General features: G+C 35.6%; 1 protein-coding gene across 6 annotated transcripts in view; it reads left to right on the top strand.

Annotated features, from left to right (window-relative positions):
* Positions 1–19,600, top strand: part of LOC110372023 (caskin-1) — a 273,544-nt gene that overhangs the window by 164,129 nt on the left and 89,815 nt on the right. For 2 of the 6 annotated variants that reach the window (XM_021328527.3, XM_021328526.3), the window contains exon 2: positions 1,324–1,889. The exons of the other annotated variants lie outside the window; for them this stretch is intronic. In XM_021328527.3, the coding sequence (XP_021184202.3) occupies positions 1,349–1,889 (541 nt within the window). In that variant the 5' untranslated portion in view covers positions 1,324–1,348. The remainder of the gene's footprint in view (positions 1–1,323; positions 1,890–19,600) is intronic. 6 annotated transcript variants of the gene reach the window in all.

Below are 19,600 nucleotides of genomic sequence, written 5' to 3'. Positions count from 1 at the left end.
TCTGTATACGCACTTTTGAACACTCAAATTCGGGACACACTCGTTCAATAAGGATCTCCTCCATGTCAAGTGTCCAGAAGCAGGAAATGGTACCTAATTCGATAATTGTTCGAATTCCGTCTCACTAATCGGATAGTTTCCGTGGACAGTACTGGCCGCCAGTAGGCAGGCGAGTGCAATTGTTGGTAATTACGTGTCGGTCATTAGCCACTTGAATTGGCGGTCGAGTTCCACTAGCTCCCAGTGTGTTTATCAGTCGACGTATGTTTACGTTTCTAGGCGAGACTAAACAAGTTTTTAAATGTTTGGATTAATGTAGAACGAATGAGATTCTATTGACAATCTCTTCATTCTTGGTTGTGCAAACGTGTTCTTTTAAGGTCAAAGCCAATGCTTTTACGATAAATTATTTAACAGTGCTTGCTTTACGTATATTTTGACAGCTGTATGAAATATTTTTAACCAAAAATAAAATACGACCAAAACCTTTGGTAGTAAGGAAAATAGGCATAAACTGAACAAATGATTACCCGAAACAAACGTAATAGTTAGTAAAAGAAGTTTTTTTTTTCATGAAAATTAGGCCTGGTAAGGCTACCGGCGCATAAACGTTTCGTGATAGTATCAATAGATTTGAGTTCACCGGCGTCGGGGATGGTAAACAAATTTTATGGGCATGTAGCTCCCGAGGTGCGCTAGTCACGGCATTGTTCAACTGCTGCCTTACACGCACTTAACACTATGTGGCCCATCGCTTGTAACTGCTCAAATAAACCAAACGCAAAACGTTGTCTCATAAAAAAGTTTAAAGAAATATCAACAAATACCTTTCTTCAAAGAATACGGAAATTCTCGGGTCAATGATCTATGTAATGAAATCAATTGGATTGTTGAGTTTTAATTTTTCAATTCAGGTCATCAATATAATGTCCAAAATGAGATTCACAAGGCTACATGAACAGTTCTTTGACCTGTGACGAACTATTTTTAAATATTTACGAGAAAACCTCTTTAACAGACACTCGCGTTAATTTTATTACCACAATATAAATAAACCATTATATGGTGTCTTATAATGAGTTCCCCAATTAATTTACAGCCAGCATAACTTCTGACACTACATGTAATCATTAACATAGTCGTGATGTGTTACACGTTGTCTGATTGTGTGACTGCCGCGCTCACTGTATCTGTTGCTTTTAAACTGTGTGCTGCACCAGTGTTGTCTTCACCGAAATCATCATCACCTGTGTGAAAAGCTTCGTCGTGCAAACCAGGATCACAATTTGAACACGATATTCAAATTGCTCGTTTCTTCGTCAGGTCGCTAATTGGACATCAGCTTAAAATGACGATTGACAGAGCTGGCCGGCCACCAGCGCCCAGGCGTGCTTCCTCGACTTACAGAAGCTATGATGAACTAGGGGTCATTGACCGAGCAAAACCCTTGAAGTACAGACACGGAGGCATTGAAGACCTCACTGGAATAGAACAGATTAGAACTTACAGGACATACGAAACGCAAGATATGGATGACATAACTGTTATTAGTTCTGAGGAAGTTCCGAAGCCAAAAAAGAAAATAGCTGAAGGTTTGGCTAATGGGTTTCGACGAACTTTTTCTGTGAGGAGCCGAAGGGAAGAACCAGAAGGGATACCTTTGGACACTTTCAATATGAATTGTGAGGAGAACTTTGCTACTGTTAGAGGAGCGCCTTTCGGAAGGCGTCGGTCGTTGTCGAGAGACAGAGGCTCGTCGCTGCTAGGCAGGAGCTCTTCGGAGGGAGACGTGAGGATGGTTCCCCCCCGCGCCCCGCCTGCCACTCCCGCGCCGCGCCTGCACCGCTGTCTGCGAGCTCTTGGCGGCAGCTGGAAGAACCTTTTACTATGTGAGTTCTCGAGATATGTGGTTTCACTGCTTCCTTGATTAATTCTGTATTACTGACGACGGAGGATTAACCGCTAAGCAGCCACAGACCACTGTAATTAACATCATCTATTAACCGTGTCTAAAAACGTAACCAATGCGTAAACATAACTCTTAACCTTTACGAATCCGGTTTCTTCTCTCATTATTTTGTTATTTAAATGGTAGTTAACCGTTTACTGCTCTCGCCTTGTCTGGGTTAATTATTGGTGTGACGGGTACAAATGACCACTAGGAGCTTAGTTAGTTTAAACCTGTGATTAACCGCGTAGCTTAACCGAATTAAACGCTTTCTTTTATGTAAATTAACTGATTGTTTGTACTGCCAAGTAGGGTGGTAATTAATCTCGGATTAGACCGTGTGGCTATATTTTATTAGGAAATGATACCGGTTAATTAAGTTCGACATAATAGCCGAATTATATCGATGCTTCATTAAAGTTTATTGTGATTCATGGCCCCCATGGCGATGGCGCCTGCCTTGACTAATTGACCATAAAATTTACTACTGAAAAGAACAAATTAGGAGATTAATCTTAATTTTGGTAAACAAGCCGTTATCGAGTTTATGATTTTGAGTCATCAAACGAAAGAACAAGTTATGAAACTCCAAACATTGTGCATATTCGTTCACATAATCGTTATCTTGCCTCCGCGACGCTAGGACGTAACTTCCTTTAGCCTTGACACTAAGTGTGCTCTCCACAATGTTTACTTAGCTTTATCGTCGCCATTTAACTTACAAAGTATTCCTTATGCCATGTCTACGTAGGTGGCACTCTTGTATCTAATTAAAAATTCAGAAGCCTTGACTTTACACATACTTAACATTATCACATTAATGTACCAATATCCTGACCATATTTTGACTTCAAATTGAGGTTTACGCCTCCATCATCGCCTACATAACCAGTGTAGGAAGCATATATCACTTACAAAATTGTATATAAATGGTTCTATATGGAAATTATTGTTTTATAAGCCTATAAGGCGGATTGGGTGGTAATTTTATTACTATTTTGACATTTTATGAATGCACAATGACGGTTCAATACAAAATTCTTCCTTTATGGTCGTGCAGCTGTCTATAAAATGGTGAACTATAAAATATTTGTAACTTTAAACAGTTTATCATATTTACGTATCAGTTTTTAGCATAAGTACCGGGTACAATCATTGACATTACTAAAAACTTTCTTAACATAATTACATGGCAAACAAGCTTTCACTAGTTTATGTTTTAATCTATGTTTAATTATATACGTCTCTTTAAACATATTTGGGAAAAGGCTAGGCAAATGATGATTAAAACATTTGTTGCCAGTGTTAAACAAGAATGACACACAGTAAACTAATGTAACAAAATAGAGCGAAAAATGCATCAAAAGCCAGGCAATAAAATAGCTCAACATGTATGAACATTGAAAATAAGCAATTTCTACATGTAATCGGCTGTTATCTCGCGTAGCGTCGCGTAAGCTACCAACCCCACACTGCGTGGTCTCATTAAGAAAATTGCCTTTTTAATTTTCCGTTAGGCTGGCCTTATAGGCCCCCTGTCGAATGGTACGGTTAAGTAACAACACTATAACACTCTAGTTTTATTGTAAACGTGTACAGAAATAAACCTGTTGAAAATAATGATGACTTTAGAAACTTATTATTACCGCCGAAACACATGGTGATCAAAAGACATTGTAGCTCGTATAGAAAATTATTGCTAGAATGCAATAAAGCACTACATATTTCGTTAAAGTAGTAAAATATTATATTGATATTTTTCCTACAATTTCTGTTGCAAAATATCAAATTAGAATTAGCCATTAAAAGCAATATTCTTAACCCATTACCCTCAAATAACGAATTATTGCTTGTTGTGTGTCAAAATATGGCATTAGGCATAATAAATAAGTAATTATTCTTTAGATGACTTAGTTGCTGAGAGAAAAATACCTCATTTCTATGAATTATTATTATGAATCTCGTTAAAATTTACTGTGTAGGTAATAAAGTTTCTCGTAAACAGAATAACGCCAATTGCAATATTCATAACTATTCTAAAATTGCAACAAGAAATAATTTCATTACAGCTTTTAAATGACGTGAGAAATCAAATTAATTTGAATGTCTACCATCAATAACAGAAACACTCCATACATACATTCTCTAATAAATATATGTAATAATAGGCTTTAATATTATTTCTGATATCACATATCAGGGACATTTGGCAACGGAAAACACTATCCGTATGTCAGCTAAACGAATAAAAAAATATTAATGTCGTCTGTATAATCTGGCAGAGTTACAAAATACCTTGTTTACTCAAATCATTCTTACATAAGATTTGTTTTTCTGTTAGTTTAGAATTAAACAGCAAAATAAAACTTTTAATAAGTCCAGATACTTGAAAGGTACAGTCAACTTCAGGTCAGTGGTAACGGTAAGTTTTACCACCCAAAACAAAAATGTGAAAGACTGCCAAGTTCGATAATATGGGAATGCTTCGCCTATAAAAGAAGTGAGATCTGAATAAGTACCAAGTTCCATACACATACCTCAGTTAAAAATAGTTACTTTTTAATGATGTTACTTGGCAAGTTTTCATACACCTTGTTATAAACCTACTAAACGCAATGAATCAAGTATTTAATTTTCTATTAAAACTTGCCAAGTAATCATCATTAAAAAGTAACTATTTTTAACTGAGGTATGTGTATGGAACTTGGTACTTATTCAGATCTCACTTCTTTATAGGCGAAGCATTCCCATATTATCGAACTTGGCAGTCTTTCACATTTTTGTTTTGGGTGGGATTTCATTTATTTTTGTAAGGTTGTTTATTTTATTTTTTTCTTATGATGAAGTTAGTTAAAGAAATGTCTCATTTATACTATCTTTTAGATTTTTTAATATGCACTATGTTTCTTACAAAGAAATGAACTAGATTAACTATGACTAGATTTACCAACTGACTGACATGACATGTTATCATATATTATGTTCGTGGATCAAAGTTACACATTCGTTATTTTCGAAAGTGATTCACACTTGGCCGTTTTCAGATTTTTACTTTACTTTGACTAAATACAAACCTTTGTACCATTCGAAGATATATTATATAAATATAGATAAATTTAGTTCGTTTTAGTTCCTTAGGGGTATAAATTTACACCGGGTATAAAACACCTTCATTATTTTGAAACCGACTCACACTTGGCCATCCTCAGATTTTTCCCTTTACCTTGACATAAAGACCTACCTCCATGCCAAATTTCAAGTCAATACGACCATTGGAAGTGGTCTAGGTTTTTGATGAGTGAGTCAGTGAATCAGTGAATAAGTGAATCAGTGAATAAGTGTATAGTAAAAATAGCGAATTTCTGACGTCAATATCTCAAGACCTACAATAGATATATTAATGAAATTTTGTATTTTAGATAAGTGAGGGGGTCTCAACAGATACTAGAACTTTGATATGCGTAAATAAAATAGATTTTGAGTTACAGGGGGGTCGAATTTGGCCCGAAATGGTTCGTGTAATATAACCCACGGCCGGTGTGTCGCCTTTTTTGCTCGAACTTGGCGGACACACTGCCGTGTGTCTAGATAGGAAAATCGTACTTATTACTATTGACTTAAGGTGCATGACAGTTACCACTGATGTGCGGTCTACCGTACTCCTACTGTTTCCAAATCTATTTAAAAAAATACCATATATCCAGTTCTATTCGTTATTCTGTGCATCTGACCAAAATAATCTAACTAATAGGCACCAAAGATGACATTGAAGGGGACAATTCAATAAAAACAATTGCAGATCTACAATGCCAAAGTAATTAATCTTCTTGTCTACATTCGGCTACGATACGATTAGCGAAGTATCCCTTTGTGGCCGAATTCTAAATATCCGTCTGACTAATATCACGGATAGCGTAGGGGGCTTGTCAACCGTGACTATCCCTTCGGACAACGCTTGCTCGCGGCATTTTAGCGAAATTACTTTTGTTTGCGTATGTTATGTACATCTGTTGCGACTATTAATTGGTGGTTTATCTTCTTTAAATGATTAATTCGCACATGTTTTATATGCATTCTTGCCGAAAGCACAGTTCTGCATACTTGTGGCTGATGAAAGCATAAACATTTTCTTTCGTTATGTTTCTCAAAGTTATGCAGGACATCATTGTAATTTCAGAATTTTGCTTATTATATAGCTACTATAATTTTAATAAATGAAAGGCCCAATAAACAGGTCCTTAATGCATATTAATATAATACTTAGCAGTACATTCGCGCTAATCTATTTTTATCCTGCATGGGTCTTTGGAGCCACCTCACGTAGCAACAGGGTCATCGCAGTCACGTCGATATTATGTGTTGAGCATGATATTCGCGCATTCCGTAAGGACTATGCGTTTAGATAAGTTAGCGCGCCATTTTGAAATTCTACTTTCAAATTAGAAATTTTGAACTTTAGAATAGTTTATAGGAAAAGATTTGTTTTATTTTTTATTTTAGATGGCTGAAAATACATTTGGGATAAAAAATGTGTATTGACTGACTGTCAATCAACGTTACAGGTTATCATAAACTTTTCCGAAGCTCAATTTTATTAAATTAAGTTAACGAGAATTTTCTTAACCAACGAGTAAATATAATAATTATTATAGATTACCAACAGATATACTATGTACCACACCCACAACACTATTAACATTATAATTATCCATACTATTAACACCCGTTAACAACACGGAAGCCATTCACAAGCTAATAAAGTAATAATTTGCAGAAATAATAAAAATAAAAATTAGCTTAACCGACAAGAGTATTAAGACTACCCTCAGATTATTAGGTCAGTGCAAACGACACTGAGATTGTACGGTGTCGTACGGCCGGTAATAGGCCGCATGGCCGGTAATAGGCCATATGGCCGGTAATCGGCCGTAAATGCGGCCAATAACCGTCTACTAGGACCGCTTGGGTACGTGCTGCAATCTTCAACATGGTGTGATAGATATTTTACAGTAGTCAGAGGCGAAACTGGTTTTATTTAATGTTATTTTTCACTACTGTTAGGTTATCTTGAGGTGATAAATAAGTGTGAGTACGTAAGTTTATAATCATAACACTAAAAAAAAATTAAGCTGTTCGACATTTAGCTATCTCTCACTTAATTCACTAAACACTTATGATCGATAAACGATTACGATAGAGATACAAATTAATTGATCAATTTAAAAAAAATATTTGCAAATGACTCAATTCATATTTTTCTCAGCACTTCTACCATCATATCACTTAAGTATATAAAATATTAACTTAGGAAAACATTGTCTAAAACCCCTTACAGCCACAATCCTTCATTAAAACAATAGCAAACCATTTCTCGTATCAAATTCTAACCAGAGCGGTTAGAGAGGGCTAAATTCATAACGATACCAATATAGTTGAACTCTGAACCCCAGTAATTAATAATAACAACCGTGGCAGGCCTGCTCCTAATTTCCGTCTTACTAGTAATATGAATTTCATCTCGAAATACATCAATTATGGTACTATTTTGAGGGAACCTGGAATTCATCAAGTTTTAAAGGGAAATAGTAGATTTCGTAGACTTTAGTTTTATAATGTTTTGATATTAGCTTAAGTAATAAGACGGGAAATAGTAAACCCTTAAACGAAATTGGTAGGTGCAACACTTGGTATAGACAGTAAACTTATCATAAAACGTGATTTTAAAAGGTATCGGCTTTAGTGCTAAAATACCAAAAACTTTCTTCAATTCAAGAGGATGGTTTAAATCTTGCATTAAAACTTTTTAAGAACACGTTTTATAATAGGGTGGTAAATAAAATAGACGTATGTAGTACTAGTTAAGACAAAAAATTATCACGTTTTTAAATTAGGAGCTCCTTTGAAGAGACTGCACTTACTGCTCGTGTCATACATATCTTCATTTGTTTTAAAGTACAACGAAAGGTCACCTTGTAAACAATAAATAGACCATTACAAGCACCCATATGAGGTCAATCATTTTACACGTATGTATCTAACAACAAACAATTACTAACATCAACAACATTATTAGCTTATGCACTTGGTATGCAACGCAGTCTATGTACTCGTAATAAGAACCAACGCGATCAATTGCCCGCTGGTCGGCAAATGTCAATTACAAACCAATCAGATATAAATAGCATGTAATAACGGTAAATCACTGGCTTGTTACTTTAATATACTTACAAGGATTTATTTATTTACTATGTGTAGTGTACAGGCTGTTTCATAATTTCAGCTGAATACTGTACAAAATTGGCTAAGAAATACACCTGTTTGATAGGACCTCATGGCGTTTGAATTATTGATTTTACTGTACTGACTCTGATTGTCGCTTAAGAGCTTAATTTATTTACCAACCATAACCTATTTTATTTTCTCTGTATTGTAACTTAAAACAGCAACAAAATCTCAAAATAATTAACTTAAAAAGCCAATAAAATGTAGTAACAAATCATACTTATTCTGAATCACCCTATATCTCTTTACCTACCTATGACGTAACGACCAGCCATGTTTTGGACATTTCGACTAAGGGCCGGTATACACTGTTGCAGTGTTTATGCCCCACAGTGTGAATGAAGCCGTAAATTCTGCACTCTGGGAGTAATATCGGGTTTTCCGTTTATGGGCAAAAAGACACCGTTAATCTAGTTATGGTGAGTTAGAGCTACATATTGTGTCCATGTAGGTTATATCCAGTGTGGTTTAGAGTTCTATTGAAATTGACGTGTATGATTTAAGTGTATGGCAACATTTCAGTACAGCTCAGAATGAATGGTCTTATTACGTGAGGGTGTGTCAGAGTCTTACTGACGAAAAGCAGTGTGTTCCTTCTTGAGCCCTTTAATTTACTGCATTGAAAAGCATAGATGTGTAGAGTTAAAAATTATATACACCATACATATGTCGATGTATATTTAGCATATTAAAATGTATAAATGAAAGCTCTACGAAAATACATACTCATTCATTAGACAAAGGAAAGTCCACAAAAACGGTAAAAATTAATCGGATTCCCCGTTCTCAATATCCCAAAACGTAATCTTACAATCGCTAGTGTCCACACACTGCATTGTCTTCAGATGTTTATCTGTTGTCCCACTTATAATTTCATGTAATTTCACACTCATGAAATGTACAGGTCCTATTGTTTTCACACACGTATAAACTGAAGTTAATTGACACACTGTATGAAAGTAACGGTTGACTTTCAATTATATACTGACAATATATTTCGGTAAGCTTGTTTTTTTGATTATTTGCATTTAAAATAGAGTCAATTTATTTCGCCCCTTACGTACGTTATCATTATGTGTCTACGAAGTTAAATAATTAATCTGTAAGACAAAGTTTTGCACTTAATTTGTATATGGATGTAAACCTAGTGCTTTATGTATTTTGAAATAAGAATCTTTATCAGTCTTTGGATAAGCATTGCTTAGATCAAACAATTATTTGATTTAAATAAACGACTCCAATCAACTTTCTAACTACAGCATAAACATCCAAACAAACAAACACTAATAATTTTATCAAACCGCCCGTCTATCACAATGAGACATCTCAAGCAACAAAAAGTTGACAATAGTTTAATAAATGCCCGCTTTTGTCCTAAAAAACCCTCGTTGCGATCCAGAAGTCCAGACGGACCAAGCATTCGTACAAACGTTTATAAAAAGTTAAGCATTTCGTTTTTCTCGGCACGATTGTCCCTCCCATTTAGGGCGTAACAAGAGGACATTTGCATGTAATGGATAGCCTAGAGATATCATTTCTGGACTGCAATAGGTTTTAATAAGCGAAAAAAGTTTTTTTTTTACGCGGTGCTAACGAAGATGATGATTTGTGCTGTGCTAAAGCCCGCGCCCGTGTAGGTTGTTCGAATTTAGAATAAAATAAAAACAAAACACTATCTGTAGGTTGCTCAGATATACATGTCCGATTAGATATTCGTATCTCCATAATTAATATGCTGTTTCCTCAACAACGATAAGAATCAATTAAAATCAAGACTCTCACGTGAAATATGGTCATAAAAATAATAATAGTTTATAGAATCGTTTCTCAAATAAAACATTCGATCCAAGTATATGAGAAGGTCGCTTTCAATATCAGCCATTCAAATGGCCATTGCTTTTACTTTTTTTATCGAAAAAATCAAACGGTTTGTTTCGCAAGACGACAAGACCTTACAAAAAGTAGGACCTCGTATAAATTCTTTGGGTACGTCGACTCGGATTCTCTGAGCTATTATTTGAAAGCATGTGCCCTTTCCAGACTGCCTTCAATACCTTTATTGTTCGTCCCTATACGTGCTGCCCCTTTGTACCTACCAAGTGGCGGGCAAACAGCAGAACTGCTTAACTACATATTTCAATTTCGATATATAGCGTTTCCAACAAAAGAATAAATGCTTTGAAATAGTCGATTCCCATAAATAGTGAAAATACTGATGGATGTCATTATGTGATTTCACAGTTCAGAGAATAATAATATTCTTTTCATCACCCTTTTCCTCGAGGAATCTTCCACAACATTCGTTAAGGCAACACTTGTCGATATTTTTTCTAAGAAATACTTTATACTGTTATATGTCAAACACATTTTCTCTAAATGGCAACGAATGATTTCACGACCTGGTAACAAAATATAACAAGAAACTTCCACGAAAAATAAGTGAATACGCAACAAAGTGACGATATTTGATTTACCTCATTCTGACTGTCAGCCGTTGCTTTGTGTGGGCTGCAAAAGTTGTTTTCTGCCTTACTGTATTTGAATAGGGTTGATTTTCCTTTGTGGTGGTATGAATACGGTTATTAGGCAGAATTAGCCGAAGTTTCGCGACACACGTGCGAGCGATTACAATGGATTAAGAACCTCACCCTCTCTATACAAAATTTGATCTATTGAAGTGTGGAGTTGGGAAGTTTGATAAATTGACCTATTAGAAGTGGATAATAATATAAAGTTTGTGTAGAACGGTTTATTTATTGTTGTTTTGTTTTTGTTTCAGGTGAGTACTTCGAGCAGTTAACCCATTTCCTCTTCAGTACGTAAGTGGAGTTTTAGAGCGAGTGTTTAGACGTTACTCGTTTGCCAAGTTTCCAAGTGCTTCTAAATTTGATTCGGTCTTCGGAAAATTATGTGAAACAAATTCGCGTGTCGGGGAGTCGGAGTGCTAGAGCGAATTCGCACGTTAACTGTTGTTGATGTGCGAACTAAAACTCGACTAAATTAAATAGTGTAAGTACTTCTATACGGCATACTTGCATACCTAATGCTTAAACTACTTTTGGCGTTTTCAGTTACGTTAACACAAACTCCATGAATATCCGACTGAATGAAATGAAAATGGGGCTTCATTTAGACCCTAATCCCGTTCCTATCAACAGCACTAAACCCATGCTGTGGCTTCAACAATTTATACACAGCATCCGGATGTATTACCCAGATAACGCTAACTAATCGAAAGTGATTTGGAAAACAATTATTTGAGATGTGGGCCGCGATACCCGCAATATCGGCCGTCAATCGCTGCCACCTGACCCGAGACGTAATCACTATAATTATTGTCTGTTTAAACATTGTTTATAGGCAGGTTATCGACCCATCTAGTGTTTAGGAGATGTAGGCGTCGGATATGATGATCAGGGATGGTGTAAGACACAAGAACTTATCCTTGGCCTGTATAGTTGATGTGCGTCCAAGGTCGTTGACAGATCTGGCACATGGCCCATGGTGACGGTTAATGACGTCATAAGAAGACTGTGTGTTCAAAATAAAATGAAACGATGCAAATACAACCTATCACAAAATTGAAATATGTATTTTTAAATAAAAGAAAGATAATATCTCGCCTTTCTAATTTAACGTAGCGAATCAATTCGGAAACAATATAACACAGCAATTTCCTCCAAGAGAAATTTTGTTTCTTTTTTAGAACAACTTGACCGTCAAACACGTTTGGGTCTATGGTTTGCCTATTTCTATTTCTTTTAATGGTTTATAATTTCGCTTTTCGCTTATATCTTTGCCCGTAACTGCAATGCTTGGGGCGAGAGTACCCTCCCGCCTCTGACAAGCTCCAAAGATGGATTCGACCAGATAAACATGTCCAGTCCATGAAAACTGTTTACTTTGACGCCATTTGGGCGCATTTGGCACCCATGGCCATTCGTGGGGCCCGAATGTATCAGCACTGATGTGTCATGTAGTATTGAATATGGATGTGGGATCCTATTGATCGATGATATCGTGTATGAGTAGAAGAGTAATGTTACGTTGTGATGAATAACATTAGCAGTGCATACGATCTTATGAATGAGACTAACTTCATCTAAATGCTAGTAACATAGTGTGAGGTAATATGTAGACGTTGCCAAGCAAATATAGAGGGACAGATTGTAATCTTGTACTTTTCTTTATTTATCTCACACTGGAATGCTAAACGTTGCCTACTAACGGCTAGAAAACACAACCATAAATAAGTTAAAGTGATCATAACTTAAGTAATACATAAACAACAGATAAATATCGTTGTCTACAACACAGCGTAATGCCGTGTTACTAAACTGCGCACATTTGAAAAGCACCGAAAGACTATAACAGATATAATCTGGCTATTACATCGGTCTTGTATGTCAGACAATACGAAATAAGCAAACGTAACTTTCCTTTGTTTGGTGCAGTCCTAATGACGGGTAATCCTGCCAATCTCTTATAAAAAGGAAACGGTTCCCTAATTCCTTCCAACGCAAGTAATCCACCAAGACTTGTTAGTAGTGAATGGAGAGGAAAATGTACCTCCAGCTTTTCTTAACATACGTGAGATGAAGGAAAACGCCAGTGGTAATGTTTATGTGAATTTAATGGCGTTACAGGAAATAAAGTATTCAGCTATTGTTAGTATTAATTAATATTTTGGGTTTGATACGATAATTGAGCTGTCAGATACATTGCATGGTTATGAAACTGTAACAGTTACATATAATATTTATTGTTGAATGGTTTCCGTATTTGAAAACAGCGATAGAACTTACTCCATTAAAACCCATTTTAATGAATCCTGCTCATTGAACTCGTTAATAATATTAATAGAGAAAGTCCAGCAAGTGCAAGAAATGATTAAGAGAAATCGTAACTGGAAGAGAGATTCACAAACAAATTTGCACTAACCTGCAGATAGGTACTGAATGATTTTATGACCAATTAGCGCACTGGAAACCGCCATAGCAGATTATGTTTGAAATTCAAAGTTGTAAAGTGGACTAGTTTTTAATCTTAGTGTCTGTGGAGTTTATCGCCGTGTAATTCCATATCTCCTGCTTTGTAAATGTCAACGGCGTATAAGCGTTTAGTTTTACCTGTTATGGTTGTTGAATCAGCTGTCTTAGGTTTTACTTCATCAGTTTCTTCTCTTTTATTATTTTTTACTTCAGCCATATTAGAAATGTTAAGTAAACCATCTTCTGTCTTTGGCATTTATAATGTGTTTCAAGTTTTCTTTCCAATGTCAGTTAAAAATCTCACGATGTCCTTAAAAGTAATATTTATTTAAAAGTATTCAATATTTGCTTTCATGTTTAATACCATATGTAAGTCTTATCTTTATGTTTGCCAACCCTAGGGAGATACCGACCGTGAGAAAGTTAAGTTTACGATCGAAAATTTGTTATAAAAGTGTGCTAAATTACTTTTTAATATTTGCGTTTATAGGCGTGAAGTGATGTCTTACTCGATTTTATTACTTTACTGCAAATGTGAGAATGTCGGAGATTTTAGGCAAATTGGTACTTGAAGTACTACCGTTATTTATGATAGTTAAACCTTCATATTTTGACATTCTATTTGGAAATTGTTTTAGGACTTTCATAACTTCATTATGTTAATAGGTTTAAAATTAAAAGTTTATTGTAACGTCTACTAAAACGAGAACAATCCTTTCTATTATACAATGCTTATAAAAGTTGATTTTACATAACTCCCAACACTATCCAGTTCGGTTTCCACATTTTATTAAAAAAGCGCATTACTTACAATATCACCGTTGCTTTGATTACGAAAAACCAAAAGATCTCCTTATAAAGAATATCAACCTGCAGTTGCAACATTGATTGCAACACAAATTACTGACTGACGAATGTCCATCACGTATGGGAAGTTTTAATTTCTTAATGTAACAAGTTTAATTTTGCTTCAATTTCCGATGTTTTTGGGTGAAGTGCGAAATTGTCGCAGAAATTATTGGGTCCTCTATCTTGATCGAAATTTAAACTGCTTCCTTTTTTATATTTTTATTCTTAACTAAGTGTTCATCATATACCTGAAATTCGATTGAATCTTTATTATTAAGCAGATTTTAAACATAGGTAGCATACCTATTATCCGTTCTCACAGTCAGAACATATTTTTCCCAAAAACCGCTATCGCTGGCGTCCCCATCTTAAATCTTGTCTTTACCTGAAATCACGACGACAGGCGCCCAGATTTCTCATCAAGTAATTACATAACGTGAATCAGTACTGAGTTATGACTCTGTAATTGCAATTTTATCGATATACTACCGAATCCATCAGGTTTCGACCCCGCCAATAATTATAGCCCAAGTCGAAATTATGTATTCTTTGTTTATTTTAAAGGTCTTAATTAAATTTTATTTGTGTCGTAAATCTGGAATGTAATGGAGAGCCTACAGTCGCAGATGAAGAAACGGGTGTTTAATGGCCTGTGATGATTGGGCTAATAGGTGTTTGCAATAAAGTGGCGCCTACATACATCTTGAGCTAGATTTTATGCTTTATTACTTTCTGTATGTACCGTTTGAAAATTCTTAGCTGTTTTTACATTTCACCAATCTTTTAACTCTATAAGTAGAACTAAATCGTAACCAATTTGTGTGCACATACAAGCTCCCTAAGCCATATGGTATAATCCACTCATGTGTGTCCAAAACAACCTAGTTTTTCAACAACATGCCAACTTAATAATCACTACATAATCTCAAGCCTAAATCTAAATAGTTCCCACCCAAATGATTGCTGGTTCAATCATAGTTTGACACTTTAATATCTGTTTCATATCAGATGCCAATATGGCTGTAGTATTTAAACATTCATAGGATATAGTTACAACCTTGTTGATACGATAACTTGGACTGATAAAGAGGATGGTGAATTAATTTTTACATCAGAAGATAAGCTATGATTAGAATCCCTTGAAAATTAGGGCCAAATTGTTAAAAGGACGGTAGCCAATCCAACGAGAAATGGTGCTTATCTTACACAATCGGACTCATACAAAAACATAAAGTTTGTACTGTAACTACAGTACACTTTCATGTAGCTAGTATACTATCATTGCTGAGAGCAAAGGCAAAACAATTTTTCCTTCCCAAATTCGTCCCATTTTCAACCCTTCACCAAACATCAGTGGGCCACCTGATTTGTTTATCGTAAACCAATAAAAAGCGTTCGTACCTCCCTTATTGTCACAAATTCTGTTTCTACTAAACGACAAACACAATTTTGTGCCCCTCCCGTTACTAGTACACTTGTATCTACTTGTTTATATCAAACAGCCTTGCACACGTGCTTTATCTATATCTCGGAATAAAATGTGTACAAACAAAAGTTGTTTTCAATGTTTTGTGGGAAGTAGGTTGATCTAGAATCGAAGGTTATTGAGATTGAGAATAGGACAAAATGATTGTTTAACTTGTAAGTCAAGACGACCCTGATATAGATGATATGATATGGCGAAATGGAAATACTGCTTCACATCAACCATCAACGTCGAACTGATCCTCATACAAAATGTTGTACGTTGTGCTATTCTGCGATGTCCTGAAATACAAATAGCTTACCCAAAGGTGCCAAGAATAGGACAACCGCGGAAATCGGTGAAGTGACTCACACACAAAACGCAACGATGAAAGAGCTTCGCAGGCTCGCACCCACTCTAAAATCAAATAGGCAAATATTGATAAAATGCAAAGCCGATAAACTTGGCAGATGTTTCAGTGTTCAGAAGGCACCCTCCCGTATAATTTAATGTCGTAGGGGGATCACAATAGCTATCGATTCCTTTGTGCCCGAGGGAAATCGCTTCTTCATCCACGTTTTTACAATGTCACCGCAAAACAAGCGAGCATTGTACAGCCGGCTGAAGGTAAACTGTACATTATTATGCATTAAGAAGCTAGCGAGATAAATTACTGGAATATTTACTTACGCACATACATATTTATAACATTTGGTTTTACGATTTTCTGTTTTTGCTGAGGTTTGCTCAGTTTCAGTCCGCACTCGGTGAATAATTGCTTGTTTTGTTTTTCTTTCTCCTGGCACAGCTAGCAGCGTACAACTCTTTTTAAACTCCAAAGATTTATAGCGTTGCATGGAATAATTAAAAAGTGGTCAAAATTTTAAAACCAAAAATTGTACCTACAAGTTGTCCTAAAATATGACCTGCGTAATTAACATACCTAGATTTCAGGGTCCCATTCATACCGTAAACATAAATCTTTCAGTTACTCACCTGAAAGACAAAAGCAATAAATTAAAGTTGGTTACATCGAATCATCACGTTCCCAAACCACATTATTTCCACCTTCATAATTCTAATTTAGGAAGGGAAACACTTGGCGCTGATTCACAGGGAATCGGTGCTGAATAATTAATGGAGTTCTGGGGAACCGGCCCGCCTGAATGATCGTTCATGGCAGATCTATTGGCCCTACCATGGAAAACCAACTCGATATAATTCTACAACAAGTGAGACACTTGTGAGATGACATAAATCATCTAGTCACTCGTTCCAAAGGCTACTATTGAACTCGATTTTACAAGAGTGCAGAGTTTTTCCAGTCATAAAGATAAACATTTCCGAGAAACAGTAGTTGCTGTTGAACTTTGGTTCCATAAAGTGTGAGCTACTAAAGGTCGCAGTGATATTTGGTATGATTGTCGATGAAATTATAGATTTAATAACATCATTGTAAGTAATTTTCAAGGAATAAAGTTGTTAAACAAAATTACGTATCGGATCTCTCTGATCATTGTTTTGATTGCGAACATCGCCTAGAGCGATTTTGATGTAGTTTTGAACTTTACGAATGAGAAAATATTTTCAGAATATATTTTATACAGGAAAATTACTGGATTATATAGGAGACTATGTGAACGTGTTGCTCGCGACTCACGTAAATAACTTGCCAATTTGGTTCATAGTACAAAATAAACGGTTTCAACGCAAAGCTGAAGCGAAGGGGTTAAATTAGTATTTCCCCCAACCTTTGTCGTACTCCACGCGTGCGGCTGGAATACTAAAGTTTTTCCACGTTTTATAGAGACGATTGTGGAACAAGCGAGATTCGAGACAATCTCTTCCACGCCTCAGTATATTTTCTCAGTTTGTCGACTTCCTTACCGTGTTATTTGTCGACCGACTCGCAAATCTCTGCATAATATAAAATGCAAAACCTTTAGAACTCATTTTGAACGTGAGAAGCGGAGGAGCCGTTTTTTGGTGTTTACATTTTGTGTTCTGCTTTTGTTTTTCTTAAGTTCTGTTTGTTAAGTACTTACCCTAACTGAATATAGATGCTTCTTAAACATTTTCGTTGAAACCTTTGTCAATATTTTGAAGAGAACAAAACAGTTTATGATAAACCAACAGTACTAAAACCAATAAGGAAGAAATAGCAGTGACAATGAGTAGGGGCGCTAGTAGAATGGACACGTTGTTACCCACTAATTTAATCAGCAGCCGTCCACAAAATCTCTTACTATGATTGATCTGCCTTCAATATGATTGTACCCGCAGCGGCATTTTCTGTCCATCTTCATTCATCATTGACATCATCAATATGTATTAGATTTGCTTTCATTCCTCTCAAAATATGTGAAAATGTAACATCTGGAGCAAAAATAAGTACGCAACAACGCAGACACAAAATATTGGAATTTCCAAACAATCCAGACAAAGTAATTTAGGCTGCTTCATTACGAATTACGAACAAATTTTTCCAACTTGTCCCCACATATTTTGGATTTTCAACGGCGAATAATCGGAATATTTTTCCTTAATTTTTCATTCAGCTCAGTGGGGCGCCGAATCCCTCGGGTTTGCTTTTACTTAACGGAAACCTTATTTAAAATAAACAGGCTGGTGTAAACGGCCGACGTGCCTAAAATTCTGAACGCGTCGATACCGGTGTATTATTTTCACTGGCAATAAAATTAACGCGACCTAAAATGTGTTTTTTATTTGTTTTAACTTCTTTTTATTTATTTTGCGGTGGTGATATTTAGACATGTTGATTGTATCTATCGTGTGTCGGTTAAATATTGAGTTGTCTTTTTGCTTGGCATGATATCAAGGCGGCACTTGTTGATACAGCTCGTGTCACTTTCATTTTATATTTCAGTATTAATTGAATGTAAGACGTTAATTTCTCTTTATGCCCCAAATATTGAAGTTGATGTTGAATGCGAATGGCGTATGATACCGTTATGCAAGAACTTCGAGTAACACCAGGTGCCATTCACAATTCTGTGAGCAAGCTTAAGCAAATTGATCTAATTCAATAATTCCTTTACGAGGTTTCAGACATAATAAAGTCGATCGATCGGTCGCTGGTTGCTGACGCGAACATTATCTGGACGCAGTAAATGACGCCTACTGGCGATTGAAGCGAGCAAATCCAGGTTTATGAGATTGTAACGAGAGAAATATTTAATTTTACTACACGGTTTATGATAATGAAGACGTAACTGGACTAATTTATTGGGAACATGTTGTTAGAGATTGGTTTCTGCTCCTTTAAGTTTGGGTCGGTGGTACTTACTCTACATATATGTATATGTTTTGCTCCAATAGTGATATTATTTGTTCTTCTTATGTTATAGATAGCTTATCAATATTGCCCTATACAAGTGTAACTATTATTTGCCCTAGAATAGCTCCAAGGCACGCAATATCCAGATCATTTGAATTTTATTGCTAAGGTTAGTTATTAGCAGACCTTCATCCTAAAAATAGGTGTTAAATCAATATTCAAATTTGTTCAACAATCACTGACAGCTGTTAACTATTCAATAATTGCTATAGTTTCAAGAACAAATATTTATCGATCTCGACCATCAAGTGTTTGGCATTTGCAATGCACTTGCTGACTACAACAACGTTATTAAGATTGTATATCTAATGGTACTTAAAAATGGAGTCTTAGATATTAATAAGTAAGGTCAACAAGCATTTAATAATCTCTTAAACCAATTTGAATTAACAAGTTCTAGTGTCAATCAAATAATTAATGTTCCAAAGAATATTAGAGCTCTGATTAATTTCAAAACTGAAGTCTTTGACTAACAAAATTCTCTTGTTTTGATAACTTGTGCTTATACATCGAAATCCCTTACTTATAACAATACCGTTATATACTGATTAACCTTATTCACTTCCAGTTTTCCAAAGCCATTATAATTTGAATGAACTTTAGTTGCACCCATAAATCTTTATTATGTGTCACTTCGGTAGCTTATACCAAACTTATTATTCGTGTGGGTAACCAGACTGAAGTTAGAAATGACTGAGTTGCTCCAT

Source organism: Helicoverpa armigera, chromosome 2 (assembly GCF_030705265.1).
Source record: "Helicoverpa armigera isolate CAAS_96S chromosome 2, ASM3070526v1, whole genome shotgun sequence".
NCBI lineage: Eukaryota > Metazoa > Arthropoda > Insecta > Lepidoptera > Noctuidae > Helicoverpa > Helicoverpa armigera.
This window is presented reverse-complemented; position numbering and strand designations above follow the sequence as displayed.